The sequence below is a fragment of the Lutjanus erythropterus genome, chromosome 14 (genome assembly GCF_056507025.1).
Source record: "Lutjanus erythropterus isolate fLutEry1 chromosome 14, fLutEry1.hap2, whole genome shotgun sequence".
Taxonomy (NCBI): Eukaryota; Metazoa; Chordata; class Actinopteri; order Lutjaniformes; family Lutjanidae; genus Lutjanus; species Lutjanus erythropterus.
In genome coordinates, this window is record NC_139330.1 from 34,906,892 (window position 1) to 34,925,173 (window position 18,282).

Consider the following 18,282-nt stretch of genomic DNA (forward strand, 5'->3'; position numbering starts at 1 on the left):
TATATGTGTGTATATATACATATATATATATATATATATATATATATATATATATATATATATATATGTTAAATACTTTCTCTCACAATTTCTTCAACTTCATGGAAGTTCATGACTGCAGTGAGTCCTCAGAGTATCCCTGTAAAAGCAACTTTAAATTGGCCAACCTAAAAAAAAAAAAAAAACACCATAACACAACAGTCAGATGTTGTGTTAAGTTGATACTTGTACTGAAATGGTACAAAAACAAAGTAAAAGTGAAACCATGACCAAAACCTTAACACAATGCACAATTGCTGAATGCACAAAAATCTGGCATTACCTTACCAAAATATTCACTAAAGTACACAGTTTAAAGTGCATTCAGATCAGAACAGCTGATCGCTCAGTGGTGTTTGTGTGGAAAGACAAAGATAGTTTAAGACAAATGTGTAAAGTGCAGATATAGAATTTCAGAGTCTGGCTTCAGTGTTTTTAATATGCATTCTTTCTAAACATAGTAATAATACCAATAAGCTGCTGGAGAAGATGATGATGATGATGATGATGATGATGATGATGATGATGATGATGATGATGATGATGATGATGATGTTTGGGTTTTCCAGCTGTTACACTGCTTGGGGTTTTATCAAAACACTACTAGGATGTTTTGTAGCATTTTATTCTTTCCCCCTTAAATAAAATTAAAAATGTTGAATATATTGAAGTGGTCTTTTTTATTATTTTGTCTCAATAAATGTACAGAAACATGCGTTATTGATATCACCATGCTTAATATGGAAGCCAATAAATTACTGCTTTATCATCCTGTAGTTCAAGGTTGTATTTATGGTAAGATTTAAGTTTTATAGCTTTTTATTTGACCTTTTACAGAGCTAAACAGTTTACTTGAAGCATTCATGTCAGGTGGGTTTGTGAGAATTGTCCTTATGAAGTTAATGTGTCTCAAATCTTGAGAAGAACTGAGCCCAAAGGAAATCTGTCAAAGAGAAATGGTTATTACAGTTAAAATAGCAAACAGAGTTTTCAAAGTACAACCCTGATTCAAAAAAGTTGGGATGCTGTGCAAAACATAGATTAAAACAGAATGCAATGATTTATATCCAATTGAATACAGTACAAAGAAAAGATATTTAATGTTCAAACTGATAAACTTTATCATTTTTTGTAAATGTACACTCATTCTAAATTTGATGCCTGCAACATGTCCCAAAAAAGTTGTGACAAGAGCCTGTTTACCACTGTGTTACATCACCTTTTCTTTAAACAACACTCAGTCAGTGTTTGTGAACTGAGGACACTTATTTTGAAGTTTTAAAATGAAATTCTTTCTCATTCTTGTTTGATATACAACTTCAGGTGCTCAACAGTCCGGGGTCTCTGTTATCATATTTTGTGTTTCATAATGCTCCACACATTTTCAATAGGAGACAGGTCTGGACTGCAGGCAGGACAGTCTAGTACCTGAACTCTTTTACTATGAAGACATGCTGTTGGAACATGTGGACAATGTGTCTTGGCATCATCTGGCTGAAATAAGCAGGGACGTCTCTGAGAAAGACGTTGTCTGGATGGCAGCATTTGTCGCTCCAAAACCTGTATGAACCTGTAAGCATTAATGGGGCCTTCACAGATGTGACAGTTACCCATGATGCCATTGGGCACTAACACAACCCCATACCATCACAGCTGCTGTGTTTTGAAGTTAGCACTGGTAACAATTTGGATGGTCTTTTTCCTCTTTAGCCTGGAGGACACGATGTCCATGATTTGTGAAAACAATCTGAAATGTGGACTCATCAGACCACAGAAGACTTTTCCACTTTGCATCAGTCCATCTCAGATGAGCTCAGGTCCAGAGAAGTCTGCAGTGTTTCTGGATGTTGTTGATATATGTCTTTCTCTTTACATGGTAGAGTCTTAACTTGCATTTGTAGATGCAGCAACAAACTGTGTTTACTGACTGGTTTTCCAAAGTGTTCCTGAGCCCATGTAGTATCCTTTATACAGTGATGTGAGTTTTAATGCAGTTTTTAATGCAGTGCTGCATGAGGGGTCAAAGGTCACAGACATTCAATGTTGGTTTTCAGCCTTGTTCCTTACATGCAGAGATTTCTCTGGATTCTCTGAATTTTTTAATGATGTTATGGATTGTGGATGGTGAAATCTATAAATTCTTGCAGTTTATGTTGAGAAACTTTGTTTCTTAAACCGTTGGACTATTTGCAGTTTTTCACAAAGTGATGAACCTCACCCCATCCATACAACCTTTCGAGGATGTTCCTTTAATACCCAATCATGATACTGTCACCTGTTACTAATAAACCTGTTTACTTGTTAGAGTGAGTGTATATTTACAAAACAACGTTTATCAGTTTGAACATTAAATATCTTGTCTTTGCACTGTGTTCAATTGAATACAAGTTGAAAAGTATTCACAAATCATTTAATTCTGTTTTTATTTACGTCCCAACTTTTTTGGCGTTGGGACTGCGGAATTTCACTGTGACATTTTATTGCAAATTTTAGAAAATTAGGCATTTTGATAAAAAATTGATTGGCTCATGAACTTGAAATGGAATGACATAAAAATTTCTTCAATATTCCTTATTTCTAATCTGATGTTTGAAGGCTATTTTTTTAACCATCATTGTCAATATTTCTTAATTATTTTAATTTACTAGTATATTATATGAAAACAAAAACAAATACTGTACCAGATGTTTGCTATATGTCTTGATCTTTCAATAAAAAAGAAAATGAAAAAAAAAAAAATCTTCAATAACTTTAGATCAGCAAAGTCTGTAGATGATCCTGAGTCATTTCTCCATTCGTTGTTTTGGCCCAACAGGGATGAGTTAGGATTTTGAGAAAACAGAAAAGTTGACATTTTTAAAGCAGAAGACCAACCGAGAAAAGATGCAGAAGAACTGAACGATTAAAATGGTGAAAGAAGTTTGAGTGTGTCAAGCTGTTTTCAAGATAACTGTGTAAACTTTTTTGTTATATCACCACCTTGAGGTCAATTTCCATGAGTTTCAATGAGCCTTTTGCTGCATGAATGCTTTTAATGGAGAAGGCAAAAAAGAAGAAAAAGAAAGAATAATCAGAACAAAAACAATAAGCATCTGCAGCGAGATTTGCAGATCAAAGAAGAGTGGAGCAGAAATCTGCTCTGTCCAAGTTCTAGTTATTAATAATTTTATATTAATATACTGTGCAAGATTTTTACATTTGTCAGTGATTTTTATAAAGTGATCATATGTCTGAAGTTGTGTTTTCAGCTTGTGCAGCTTCCCCCAAGTGACAAAAAAAAAAAAATAAATAAAATCAGATAATGCAGCTTTAATGGGTTAATTTCACTCCCATACAGTCTTTTCTCTCTCTGTTGTTTGTCTTTTGAGACATCCGTGTGTGAGATTTCTTTCTGGGGTAGACTTAAACGGTACGAGGGGTTCACAATATGCACATGACTGCAAAGACACACACACATGCACACTCCTCCAGTTGCGGTGGAAAAAGAGGCGGGGGTGTAATAGCTCGGTTTGGCATAGTTGGAAATGTTATCACCTGACTGAGCTGCTTTTCCACAGTGAGTGCACAGATATATCCAGCTCCATCTCTCCTGTCTGTATGTCTGTATGTCTCTCCACCACCACAACACTGCCTCTCTTTCCCTCTCCAGGAAAAAAAAAATCACTCACTTCACCTATATCACCATGACCTCACACACTCATGATGTCATTGTTGAGAGCGCAATTAGTTTAGCATTTTGAGCTCCAACATGTGGAACTCAATAGGATGCCTTAGGCCTGTGATGTGCTGTTTTTACCACATGTAGACAACAGCAGCCAGACTTTGTGTGTTCACAGCTATAACCATATTAAACACTATATACCTATAGAAGCACAATGGTATTTTTTTTCGTTTATATTAGGCGTTTCCTGGCAAACCAGTTCTTGGCAAGTTTGTATGGAACTTCTAAACAATACCACCTGGTGGCATTTTTCATTAACATAAGTTTTCAACGCACATCTCTGAGTTGAGTTGCAAAATGTTCATATTGAACATATCAGGACTGACTTTGTATTTAATTAGTTTTAGAGAAGTAAATGATAAACATTCTTGTGGTTGTAGTTCAGGCCTGAGATTCTCAAACTGTGGTACATGTACCACTGGTGATCCTTCTAGTGATGCATGGAGGAATTTCAGAAATATTTTTTAAGAACCTGGTTTGTTTATTCGCCATGGGAAGTACCCCTCAGCCTGTGAAAGCAGTTGTATAATGATTATATAGGGAATATATCCAATGATGTCATCATGGTCATCTGAGAAGCAAGAGTTACCAGCAAGAGAAAGTCTATCAAAAACATGTTTTTGGTTCCATTATGGGGAATGTAGGATCCAAACAGTAAATGTGGATTAATCCGCCGGTGAAAATAGTCCCCAATAAATGCACTATTTCCTCCTGTTTGAGCAACACTTGACAAAAACTACAGTGACCATGTATACTGCTTGGACCTGAGAACTACGGACTGTGTTGTCAGAAAGAACTGAGAGAGGAGAAACACATTTGTTGGTTTGGGTTTGGTTTTTCTTTTGTCTTATTGTGGCAGGCCTAAGAGTGTAAAAGTGTCAAGTGGAGCTTTAGAGTTGAGACTTGTATTACTTAATGATAATAATAGTAATACTTGACTTAATAAAGACTTGACTTAAGACCTAGAAACAAAAACAAGTCCCAAGTTTTGAGCAGGTAAAAATCACAGAAAACAAACAAATAAGTGCAACAAACAATAAATAAGTGCCAGGCTGACATTCTGTGGCCACAGATCTTGAATATTTTATTATTTTAATTCTACACCTATACACTGACAGCAAATGTTGAAGTGTTAAAATGGTCAGCATTCATGTCACTTTGACTCATAACGCCTGAAACAACCTTAAGACTGGGTTGCACCAACAAAGACAAAGATTAGTACTAATCAGAGTTTAGTAAAACTAGCTTTAAAATGAGTTATTCCAGATTTATAATTAAGCAGAGTTTTGTTGTACAATTTAAAAAATAATGTCCACTTAGTAAAGCCAAGTTTATTTTTGTAAATCAAAATAAGACAGAGTTTAATCAATACGGTGATGCTTGCTAACCCAAATTATAATAAATGAAAAAAATAAATAAATTTGAGTGTTGTTGATACCTAATATGTATAAAAGAGTGGTGAAAACTGACTCTTTATTATTAAGCAAAATGTTGCATTGTTTGCTAGCTAGCTGTAAAGTTGGAAATAAAGAAGTATTATTGTTTGCTAGCCAGCTAAAAAGTACAAAAAAAGAAGTAATATTGTTTGCTAGATACCTAAAATAAAAGTTTTGGTGCAACAGAAATGAAATCTTGGTTTAGAGTAAACTGAGGTTTGAAGAGAGGGTTAAATTCAATCTTTCTTGATTTAAAACCAGTTTGGTGCAACATCATTTAAAGTTAAACCATGATTTAATCAGGTTTAAAAATCAATCCTTGTTGCTGCAGCCGGACCTAAATGTTCCTTCTGCTTCCCCTCATCTGACTTTATCACAGCATCTGACCTTCTCCATCCTTCAACCCTAATTAGCACACACACATACAAACACACACACACTCGCACACACCCTGTTCCACACATTGACAGGTGTAACAGTGTCAACTGCAGAGCATGGAGGCCTGAGAGGTGAGCGACTGAATGGAAACACTCACACACTCACTGTGGAAAATACAACATAATCTGATTCCCATTGTGTCTATTTCTCCCCCCCACAATCACACACACATACACAAACACACAGACGTTTTTTTTACTGTATCCGCTGGCCTAATATCGTAGCCTAATAATAGTCCTCATGTCTTGACAGCAGCTAAATCCGGCAGCGCTGTCTTGTATTACTGACACACTGTGAGATGGAGAGCTGCCCTCATGCCTAATATAACAGCGTTCCATGTATTTATAGGCCTGCAGGGAGTCAGAATAGCATCTGTGTGTATTGAAAATGAACCTGGCTGACTGGTTGGGAATATTTAGACCTTGTTCCACAGACAGTTCCTATTCATAGCATTCCATTACATCACATCAGAGCCATTTTGCTGGGCAAACAACAGGTGCTCAGACTCACACTACAGGTGTAGGGCAGGGCAAGTGTTTGCACCATTGTGACAGCAAGACTAGTGTGTTTTGCTGCTGGTGGAAAAACCTGCATCACCTTTTATTAAACTGCATGTTGTTGTGGTGCTTTGGAAGCTCAGACTGAGTCCTCTGCAGCGGCCATGACTCCAGCCTGCGGCCCATGTTTTGTTGTTTTCATATTCTTACGTCTTTTACATCATTTTTGTCAAGCTAGATTTGATGTCACTTGGCTTGTTATCACCTTGTTACATTGTTTTTGTTTGGTTACATCGTTGCATCATTTTCATCTTGTTACATCATATTTGTCTTGTTACACTTATACACTTCTTTCATTCACTCTCCAGTTCTGATGTAACTGATGCTTTCACAGTGTCCATGCTAACCTCTTCAGGAGCTGCCCGTACCTGTTAGTAGGCCCTCCTAGGATGTTGATTGGCTGCACCACTTTTGGTGCAGACACACACGGATAATTTGAAGCCTGGCAAGATGAAGTCTCATGTGATCTCACAAATCCTTTATTTCACTAAAATGTAACTTTTTATCAGTAGCCTCTCCAATTCCTGTTAATGATATATTGGTATTTAGTAACTGTTGGGTGGGTGTGGTGTGAATTGTTAGGGGGGGGCCATGCCAGAAAAAGTTTGGGAACACATGCACATCATGAGCAATGAAAAGAGAGACAAAATGAATTTTAGTTAGATTTCATGTGAAACTATATTTGTTTACAATGAAATAAAGTTTGGATTTATCACCTCCAGGTTAGGTTAAAGATGATTTCCTCTCTGTGACCTCACTAACACCAGCATTTCATTTGTTTCCTCAAGCTGTCACACACTTAAACAAGTACAAAAAAAGGTTTATAAATGTTTTATTTTTATCAAGTTGGCAAGTATTTTAATACAAAAACATACATAATACTGCAGAGTTTTAACAGAACATACAACAGGGTTTTTTTCAGAGAAGTTTTATACAGATCATTTCAAACAAAATTCAGTTTCATACAGAAACAAAACAACTGAATGAGAGTCATCTTGAGGTGACTCAATACTAATGTAATGTAACTGAATACTCAGTCTGCCACTTACTTCAGCTGATGAGACAGAAGCCTGACATATTCTTGATAAACATGTCTACCACTTGAGCGTGGTGTTCAGTTTTTTTTCTAAAAAACACTGTATCTTTGGCACTGTAAACATCCCCTCAGCAGTTTGTTCTCCAGCGTGACTTTCCCCAGAGCTGTCAAACACACTGCTGCACCAGTAGGGGAAACTCTGCTATAAATCAAGACACTTGTTATTGGCACCTGTCTGTCATCATCTTGCTTCTGAAAGCAAGAAATATGGTCTCCTGTGAGCTGAAAGAAAAGAGCCTGTACAATAGCAGTATGTTCTGGACAGGCAAGCTCTTTATTTCCATTTTTTTTCTTGTGGTCAAGTAGACCATTTTTTTTCTTCAGTCCAGTTGTTGGAAACACACCTAATTCAATTCATAGTGTATTTTTGTGAGACTTAAAAATTAAGTCACCAAGAGGGAGCTAATAAACGGAGAATAAAATAGGACTCAGAATTGAACCTTGGGGGACACCATAGTCTATGTTTGAGGAGGATAAACTGAGCCAGTCACACTCATGGAGAAACATCTATTAGATACCTGACCAAACCTGAACCAGTTTAAAGGGACAGTTCAATTTTTTAAGTGGGGTTGTATGAGGTACATAGTCAGCATATTACTGTCAGTAGATAGGCACTGGAGCTCAGCATTGCACTGTTGCAGACAGGGTCAGCAGATTTTTTTAAGCCACATAAATAAAGGCCCACTTAAAAAAAATCAATACCTGTTCAAGTGTACAAAGTGTGGCAGAAGCATATACATTGTATATATGAAAGGACCGCAGGATGACTGAGAAAATGTAGCGTCAAAATAAAAGGCTGTCTGGTAGCAAAGTAAAGCAGTGAAACATTTCTATAGTTAGCATATACTTGAACAGATACTGATTTTACAGGTAAGCCTTATTTATGTGGCCAAAAAACATTTTTCTACCAATCCTATCTACAACAGCTCTCCCCTTCTACTAACTGGGACCACAATGACCACCATTACTGAAGGTAACACACTGACTATGCATAAGTACCTCACACAAACCCATGTCAACAAAACTGAACTCTCTCTTTAAGGCCAAATCAGTGATTTCTGTTCACTTTTCTATTCTGTGAATGAGCATATTATGATCAACTATGTGTATCATTTCTAACTTAGCCAGGTTTTCATCTCATGTAGCACAAAAAAAAAAATTAAAACTTTACATTAGGTCTCCATAAAAAATGCATAATTAATGCATGTTTCCATGCACTACTCATGCAAATATTAGAAATGAAGATTATTAAGATAAAAAAAATGTTGGCGCTCCAGTCAGGTGCCATTAAATCACTGCAGAAGAGGAAGGCACAGTGAGATGAGTTAATTAAAACAGCACCAGTCAAACCTCAAATGGTGCAAAACAATGTGGAAAATGTCATGGAAATATAGCATTTATTTCTGTGTTATGTGCTTGGCTTAAAATTCCCTTGAATGCGGAATCTAATGATTGTGCAAAATAATTGTGGTCAGCTCAATAATCACAGTCATGTGATCATGTGATGACTGAGACAGATCTAGTCAGGAGCATCCAATCACAGAGTGGAGAGACAAGACTCCATAAAAACTGAGACAGTCAGCGAGTGTTTGGCCTGACTGAAAATACGAATGCTGGTCAATCTATTCAGTCTTAACTCACATCACACTTTACAGGCAATGGGAGCAAAAAGAACATTAACATACATTTATGGCTGCTTCTCACTCAGTTGTGGGGTTTTCAATCTGCATTGTAAACACTTAGAAGTTAGTTTGTACATATACATACTTGGGTAATAAAGCACAAAGTTATAGATGTTAATACATCATTTTGTCAAGCTTCCTCTATAAAATCATTGGCATTGAAGTGTCATTACATGACAGCTTTTTCCAGTGTTCTGGCATGTAGTTTTGTGATCCACGGACCAAGTTATGCAAAGAGCAGGTCTTTGGTGACTGTACCATAGATGGTGTTCAGTCAGTAGTGAGACTCTACAGAGAGGATTTTGTAGCAGGTTGAAGTTTCCAGGCTGTCAGGAGGACAGCGGGCAGCCTGCCTCTTGGTGCTTGGCTAACAGTGAGATCCTGGAGAAGGTCTTGAAGCAGCTTGCACACTGATACTTTTTCACTTCAGAGTGTGTTTGGAGGTGAGCTCGCAGGTTGGATCGGTCAGCAAAAGCTCGGCTACAGTGGAGGCACGAGAATGGTTTCTCTCCTGGAGAAAGAACACACACATTTATGTCAGTCATAATGACAGGGGGTTATACTGTAATCTTCTAGAATTTCTATAAATCCCTGAACCATCTAACCAGTCACAGCCACATTTCAATTAAAGAATAATAACCTGATTGGGATTATGTTTGGCATGTTTAATTTGATAGTAGAATTCAATCAAAGATTACATCAGATTATATTCTATATCATAAAACATTAACCAGGTGTATGTATGGCATATTATTCACCAATCACCATAAGTATACTGAATGATTAACCAGTCGATACCATTGTGGCATAAGCCATTTTCTACTGGCATATACAATGATGACAATATTTGTATTGGTTACACCTGATAATAGTTTTACTGTGAATTCCAGGACTGTCGTGAATCTACAGAGGCAGGTCCCTGTGTGCCAGAAGGGGGCACTTAGACATATCATTTATATTTATATAAAAAGAATACATACATTGTTATTTCATACTCTCTGAATACAGTGAGAGAATACCTTGACATTTATACCAATCATGTATACCGTCATCCACTTTTTGATCTCAGTGTAACATGTTACTTCTGAAAAGTAATAATGAATTCACTGTTGATATTGGTGTCAACAAAATCCCCATAAAGACACCCATCCCTATTTAAGGCACCCGTTAAAATAGGCATGTGTGTGTTTCACTGACCTGTGTGTGTTCGTATGTGTCCCTGAAGCAGCCAGGGTCTGGAGAATGCCTTGCCACAGAGTTTACACACACAGGGCAGTGTGTGTGTCCTGATGTGCATCTTGAGTGCTCCCAGGCTGACGTACTCCTTCTCACAATACTTACAGCTGAAGTACTTCTTACTGCTCCACTCACACTGGAGCTGCTTGTGTTTGGCCAGTCCCGCGAAGCTCAAGTGCTCTTTATGACAGTCCAAACACTCGAAGCTCCCCTGGCTGCTGCCGCCGCTGGGAGGGATGGCTGGAAAGAGGGCCAGGAGAGGGATGGATGGGGGGAGGAGGCTCTCTCTCCTCCTTTGGTCTCCTGTCACACACTGGACTTCCAGGTTCACTTTGGTACAAGATTCAGCTGGTTTATAGGCTTCTGCAGGGCTTCTACTGTAGGCCTCTGAACAGTGGGATAAATAGGAGAGAGGGGAGGAGTTTGGAGATGATAGAAGATGCAGTCGGTCCCGTCTGAGAGAAAGAGGACAGGAGGAGGAGGAGGTGGAGGAGAGAGACTGGGCTCTCTGCTGTAGTCTTGGGCTTTGGGCTGGACAATGATGGTGAAGGGGGATCTCATTGTGCTGCAGAGAATCTTCATGGGTGCTGCAGGGGGCCTCTGTGGAATACACACACACACAAATTACAGCAACTCTTTGTTTACACATATGGAATGTGAGTTTTGTATTCTGTACCATTTTTTGCATCCAGATACCAATTCCAATACTCAAACTTTGCCTATCAGCCGCTACCAAGTGCCAATCTGATAGCAGTGTCATAAGAAAGAAGAAAATAATATTTTTTTATTTAACAGCTGTACTAACCCTGTATGGATGTGATTTAATTGTTATCATTGTTGTATGGCCTGGCTCAGGTTAAAAAACTTTGGTGCACATCTATGACAATGACAGTGGTGAATGATATCACTGGGATCATTGTCAGAGTGATTCAATAAATCCATAAAACACTGTAGTATAAAACTTGCGCATATGTGTGTATATATATATATATATATATATATATATATATATATATATATATATATATATATACACATATATACACATATACATATACATATACACACACACAGAAAAATTAGGCTGCAAATTACACAGAAAACATCATTCGATAGATGCCTTTATTTGTCATTACACAAGTGCAACGAAAATGTATGAAAGTATGAATACAACTTTTTTTGCTGCTGCTGGTCTCCATCAGGTTGCAAGCTCTATCCTTCCTCCACCCTGTTGATGACGCCATCACTGTCTTTTTAATTGTTTTTTGTTTCATTTTCCATGGTAATGGGGGTCTACAAAGGTGCACTGTGGAGTAGTTGTTGCACAGTCATTGGCATATTTGGCATCCAGCTTAACCAACATCCGTGACCTCAGGTGTACATCACTTTCTGAGGAGCCGGAATAAGGTGACTGCTGTAAGGAAATCAAGGTCTTGCCATGTCACAGATTGATGACTTTCTGTCATCAGCCTGCACCCATCGAACAGCCAGGCTCTTCAATAATCTAATCAATTATCTGTTGTTTGGAACCTCAGTGAATACAGCAGCCCTGCACATTGAAATATAACCGAAAATAACCCCTTCATCATAATGTTGATAAAACCTAACCTAAAACCTTGTGATGGATGCGTTTAGGACCCAAATGCAGCACTCTGAAATCTGACAGTTGGTAATGACCTTTATTAATAAATAGGCAAAATGGGAACTTGGCCAGATGAAGAAGCACAGGTAATGGTTCGTTCTTCGGGCTCAGAGCCCACACACAATCTCTGGGTTTCAGGCTTAGGGAATGGGTTGAGCCAAACCTGGGAGTAGGACTGAGTGAAGACATGAGCCCCCGGACCCACTGCCCACTTGCTGGCAGAAATAACAGAAGGGCTTACAGGAGGCGAGGTCGACAAGGCGAGGAGTCCAGAACCAGAAGAGCAGGCAGATGATGCAGCAGAGCAGACTAGGGACAAGCAGCAGGACCAGTTGAGCAGACAGAAATCAGAGACGCTGAGGCAGACGTCATGGTCGGGGACAGAAGGCTGGTGAGTTTACCAGGAGACAGGTGATGCAGTCAGGTCAGAGGTAGGCAGGGTCAGCAACAGGAGATCAGACAGGTAAGAAGTGCTGGAAAGTCTCGCATGTGTGCTGAAGAACAATCTGGCCAGGAGTGAGTGTGCTGGAGAGGCTTATATGCAGGGCTGACTGGGAATGAGCTGCAGCTGTGACTGCAGGTGAGTGGAGTTGGAATGACGAGGTGGGAGTGGCTGGCAGGTAGAGTGGAGCAGACGCAGGGGATAGTGGAAAATTACTGAGGCAGAGGGACAGGAGGGAACTGGAAGAATAGAGCTGTGACAAACCTAAAAATAAGACCTAGAATCAAGCATACAATAATGCTATAGAATTATTAATTAGTAATTTAACCTCGAGGCAAGCATGTAAGATATATTTATGAACTAATAATTAGAAGTGTAGTCTTATTAACCTAAGCATAGGACAGGTGTAGAGTTTGGACTGAATATTGACAAGCCAAGAGTACTGTTATAAGACTATGTCCTGGTATTCCCAATTGTTGCTGCTTCTTTTGGAGCTCTCTCTTTCTGGGCCAGCTGTGGGAGGAGGCGGTGCACTTGCGATGACAAGGTTAAGACTGTGCCCAAAATAATTGAGCCATGGCCATTTCAAGTTTTGCATCTGTCATGTTGGCTGTGTTATCAGTGGTCATTTCCAACAGTTTAGGCTATTCTCATCTGAAAGCCCAATCTTGGAGCGAATTGTGGACAGCTTCACTTATGTGCTGTGCTGTTTGGTTTTCTGGAAAAAAAACAGGTCTGAAGACATTCTGATTGAAGTTCCCAGTCACAGGTGATGAAGTGTGCTCTCAAAGACATGTAGGGGGGTCACGTCCTTTACTGACCACATGTCGGTTGTTAAAGCTTAGTTGCTTGCCTTCAGCACAAGAACTTTAATGTCCTCCCAAACTTTACTGTACAGGCCGTTTATGGATTCTTGAGAGAATTATTTTCCTGCAGGCAGCTCATATTGAAGGTCCAACATTTTGACCACCAGGACTGCTGAAAAGCCTTTTTCTCTATGGTGTGAAAGGATACCATCTCTTACAATGTCTTTTGCTACTGCCTCCATGCACATTTTCCATTTTTGGCCATTCTTTTTGTACTTTTGTATGGTTGATTGATGTAGGGTCAGCATGGATTTGATGGCTGTGCCTGGAGAGATTGTGGCTGGGATAGTCTTTGACAATGACTTCACTTGTACAACAGCTAGCCTTTGAGGTGTGAATGGACACTTGACACTTTAGCCATAACTTTGTCTGCCTTCTAAGAACCAGTGTGAGCTGCTGCTCAGACACACACCTGCACAAATGTATTGTCAATCGCCGGTTGTTGGGCTGATGGCTGGATTCTAAAGTTTGAAAAATTGGCCAAGCCTACAATACACCACCTCCAATACAACATATCCATTTCAGTTTGATACAAAGAGGAGCATGTGCATTTTTGATGGTATTAAGAAATCACACCTTCAGGATTTATAAATAGTCAGGTATATTGTAATCCCTTGATGCTAGGGTTGGGTGATGTCTACTAAACAGGTATACGACAATGTCCACAGTAAAACATCACAGTGGATGGTGATGTTGTTGTTGGGCAAAAGATATTGTGCCAGATTTAAAGCATCCTTGGTCTCTGCACCACTTGTCAGTAACTTAGTTGTAGGGGTGAAGTTCCATGTCAGAAACAGAACTTCACCAACAACTTTTGCAATACTGCAAATCTGAGGGGACACACAACCTCAAATATAGAAGGCTTTTAAATCATGATGTTATGATTTTAGAGGGCTCAGTGATCAATAACTGTCAACCATCGACGATGGACTATGGCATCATCCGCTGGCCCAACCCTACTTGATAGCACCCAGACCTACTTTCAACCACATCTTACAGTCATGGAATATACTGTATGTATATACAGTGTGTGGATTACATACATATATACAAACCTTTTCACTCAGGATAATTCAGAATCAACATTCCTCCCATATCTTTCTTTTGAACTTGATTTTGTCCAGTTTCATTCAAATAATTTCTTAGGCTAAAAAGGTAAAATTATTTTCACGAGAAAAAAAATGCAGAGTATGAAACTGTACTAAGCTGGTATATATTTGTTGTTGTATCTGTTTTGTGATGTTATATTTTCTATACTGATTGTGAGATATTCTTTGATATTTTTAGGACCTATCTCCTAATACAATTGTTTTATAAATGTATTTTTTCTCCAATTGTTCTTTATAAATGGCCAAGATCTGATTCTATTTTCTTTCATTTTAGTCAACATTTTGGGGGTTCTCGCTGTGTTGCCTTTCTTATTCTTTGATTACTCTCAAGTTTATTTCGCTTTCTTGATTGCTGTAATGATATTAATTGATTCCTGTCAACTGACTTTAAGTGTCAAATACTATATCCGGGGTTCACTCCACTGCTGTCATTAAGGTTGAGGAAAGTCTTAATGTCAGATTTGAATAGTAAGTAAGTAATAGTAAGTAATGTAAAAGAGAAAAACTTTAGATATAAAACCAAGTTTTCTGTGTAATAGTAAAATTTGTGGGATACAATCTTTTAAAGAATGTGCAGACTATCACCATCTGGGGTCCTATCAAAGCAGACCTTAAACCAAGTTGACAATGTTTGTATAATTTACACAACTGTATATTTTCCTTTAACCTGAATATGATTTCAGACTTATCAGCAGCGCTTCTTTCTTGGGCCTATTCTGATGGTAATGGAAGTTCATCAATACAGTGGGATGGGGGGGGGAGGGGGGTGGCTCAAGCTCGCTTTAAGGGCTGTATTGGAACAAATACAAAGGTTGAAGGAGGGATTTGTCAGGAGGAGCCTGGAAGGCCGCTACATAGGCTCTTGAGGCTGCTTAATGGGGCCCTTCTGGTCTCTCAAGGACCTGGGGACAATGCTGTAACTCTTTGGGGACGGATTTTGCACCTGCTAAACACAAAACTACATTTTGGTTTGTGGCCAGACAAATCTTGTTCTCTCTCTCTGCAGCATTATTTTCTTGTAGGGAGCTACAGACTAAAATTTATGTGTTTAACTCTGAAAGACTGTGCTTTAAAACATTTAGTAGAGTAAACTTAAACCTCTAACCTGTAATAGTTTGGAGAAAAAGTAAGATGTTTTCTTGGCCAGTCAGCATTCTCTAATGATTGTGAGGAGAGTTGCAATCATTAAAGGATTGTTAATCGACTATTACATGAATCGCCAACTATTTTGATAATTGATTAATCGGTTTAAGTGTGAGTTTTTCAAGGAAAAAGGCAAAAACTTTTGATTCCAGCCTCTTAAATGTTAATATTTTCTGGTTTCTTCACTCCACTGACAATAAAGTGAATATCTTTGAGCTGTGAGTAAAACAAGACATTTGAGGACATCCCCTTTGGCTCTGATCAACATTTTTTACCATTTCCTGACATGTTATAACACTAATTGAATAATCGAAAAAATAATTAGCAGAACAATCAACTATGAAAATAATCATTACTTGCAGCCCTTATTGCAAGCCACTGAACATCTAAGACAGTAGACTTACAATAAAAGTACTTACATATTAGGTAAAAAGTATGCACTCAAGCAGTAAAATGTAAGTACTTAAAGAAATAAATAACTCAATCTGAATCAGTTAAGATGTAAATGGAAGCCTATTTTTTATGCAGCAGGTGTAGGCCTACTAGCTGTGTGCAGCAATGAGTCAGTTTTTATATATAAAATCTATGAAACAGTAATTTCCCTATGAAAAAATGCAGTAAGTACTTTAGGCTATTTGAATATTTCTCTTTTGTCATAATAGTCAAAAAAATAAATACTTAAGTGAAGTCTGTACCTCAAACCTATACTTATACTTAAGTATGGTACATTGTTACTCTTCGTCCTCTGACCGTTACTTTTTGAAGTAAAGTAAACTGAGGCTCGCGCCTGATGTGGCCAATAGGAAGAGTCTTACCCTCCGTCTCTGAGTTCAGTCTTCCATAGTTTGGTTTCTTGCTGCTGTGATGTTTCTTCACCAGGAAGGACCGCGGCATCTTGTCGCCCTCTTCCCGGGTCTCGGTGTGGGGTCGGTGGGTGTCTGTGGTGTGCAGCTGTCGCTGATGGTGTGAGACAGACCGGCCGTGTGGACTCACCGCGGCGGGTGAGCTGAGAGAGTGTGTGTGTCCGCCTGCGGCCTCGCGCTGCATTCTCCTACTGACTCGCGACGGTCAGGTGTGAGCCAAGGGTCGCGCGGGGGAATTTCCATAGACACCAGTGTCGAACCAATTAGAATAAAAGGACAAGTGCAAGGGGCGGGCTCTGTGTGTCAATCAGCATACCCCAACAAAACAGGTGTATGAATGGTGATAGGCCTCACTATAGAGGCGCGGAAGCACTTGAGGCAGCTCTGCACTGCAGAGGCTGCACCCACACACACACACACACACACACACACACACACACACACACACACACACACACACACACACAGAGGACAGCTCTGTAACACTGAGAGACTTTCTTTATATTTACCCAAAAACATAACAGTCTTAATATGAAAAAAAAAACAGCACAGACATGCCTACTAATCAAATGTACGTGAAACGTGTGTCCAGAGATGTAAATATAAGCTATAAGGTGCAGTCACTGTGGTTTTAGTGGGGCCTATGGGGGTGGGGGGGGCAATAGAAGGACGGGCCCTCCAACAATGTGCTGGATGGAGGGTGCAAGTGAATTCAGATTGCCACCTGGTAAATATGCCTGTGTTCAAAGAAAAAAACTGTTGATTCCCATTTACACCTTATACATTTGATACTACTTTTATATTTTGTATTTCACTTATATTTGATACTCTATTGTTGTTATTCTTATTTTACTGAAAATTTTGGAGCAATCTGGCACAAGAATTTCCTTTGGGATTAATACAAATTCTACTTTATCTAATCTAATCTGATTTTATTTTATTTTACAGTATCTTATCTTTTTTAGTTGCAATATCAAATAAAACAGTGTAGGAATGACAGTGATCAGTGTAACAGGGCTTTTACAAACTATAAATATCAATTGATTTCCTCTAATATTTCTACAATAATGATTAAAAAAATAAGGGATAAAAAAAATCAAACAATCCGACCGTCATCTGTGATTCCTATCTGTTGAAGTGATCTATTTTCTGCCACCTGCTGGTACGAACATCAACATCCTAGACTTGCGTGTGTGTGTGTGTGGCTTGCCGTTTGCTGGTTGTATTTCTCAACGGTAAATGTGAAATAAACAGCAAATCATAAAGATCATCTTACATTTCTGTCTTTAATATGAGTGGCACAAAGATGAATTTGGTTATATATGTAGACCAGGTTGACATTGTGTGATTTGTTTCATGGACAGATGTAAGTTCAGAGAGAAAGGGTTTCAAAAGTGAGACGACACATTCACAGAGAGAATCACACTGTTATATTTCACCTGTTTATTTGATCATATTTTAATACGTAGACACCCTGTTTTCTGATCTGTTCCTGTTTGAATTTGCTTTTAAGGCAAACTCAGCACTTCCTCAATGTTACCTTTTGTGTTGATAAATTAAGCATAATATAAAATTCCATAGCACCATTTCCATCTGCCGGTATGACCATTCAGTTGTTTTCTTGTAAACAAAAGCACTTCAGGGAATGTTATATAGATGTTTCTGTATTTGTATGAGTGGTGAGGATGACATGACTGATGGAATGAGTGCTGTGGAAATTGATATTATACTGAATGTAACATGTGAGGTGCTATCATTACTTAAGTACCATATTTAAGTAGATTGTTGAGGTACTCACTGGTGAATTTGTATACAGTATCAATGTTAATACAATATTTTCATGTGTTTCATTAGATGACGAACAAGATGAAATCACAACATCCTCTCTGATCCATTTTGATAACCTGAAAGTAACTAAGTACATTGACTGAGGTAAAGTTTCAGATGCTTGTACTTTACTTGAGTATTTACTGTATACAGTATATTCATTTTATACTTCTACTGCATCATAT

At 38.5% G+C, this 18,282-nt stretch overlaps 1 protein-coding gene across 1 annotated transcript; it reads right to left on the reverse strand.

Annotated features, from left to right (window-relative positions):
• Nucleotides 1–9,211: 9,211 nt before the first annotated feature.
• Nucleotides 9,212–16,586, reverse strand: LOC146315890 (zinc finger protein SNAI3-like). The gene is made up of 3 exons (XM_084736610.1): nt 16,223–16,586; nt 10,167–10,805; nt 9,212–9,480 (listed from the first exon to the last, which is right to left on the reverse strand). Exons 1-3 carry the CDS (start codon nt 16,452–16,454, stop codon nt 9,299–9,301), a joined length of 1,053 nt encoding a protein of 350 aa, XP_084592736.1. The 5' UTR covers nt 16,455–16,586; the 3' UTR covers nt 9,212–9,298.
• Between the last annotated feature and the right edge of the window lie 1,696 nt (nt 16,587–18,282).

What these genes read in the sequence shown, in the direction of transcription:
- LOC146315890 (XM_084736610.1), bottom strand. Translation starts at nt 16,454, where the DNA reads ATGCAGCGCGAGGCCGCAGGCGGACACACACACTCTCTCAGCTCACCC. An exon ending in ACTGAACTCAGAGACGGAGG is followed by an intron (nt 10,806 to 16,222) that starts GTAAGACTCTTC and finishes TGTATTCCACAG; the next exon opens with AGGCCCCCTGCAGCACCCAT. An exon ending in ACACATACGAACACACACAG is followed by an intron (nt 9,481 to 10,166) that starts GTCAGTGAAACA and finishes TTCTTTCTCCAG; the next exon opens with GAGAGAAACCATTCTCGTGC.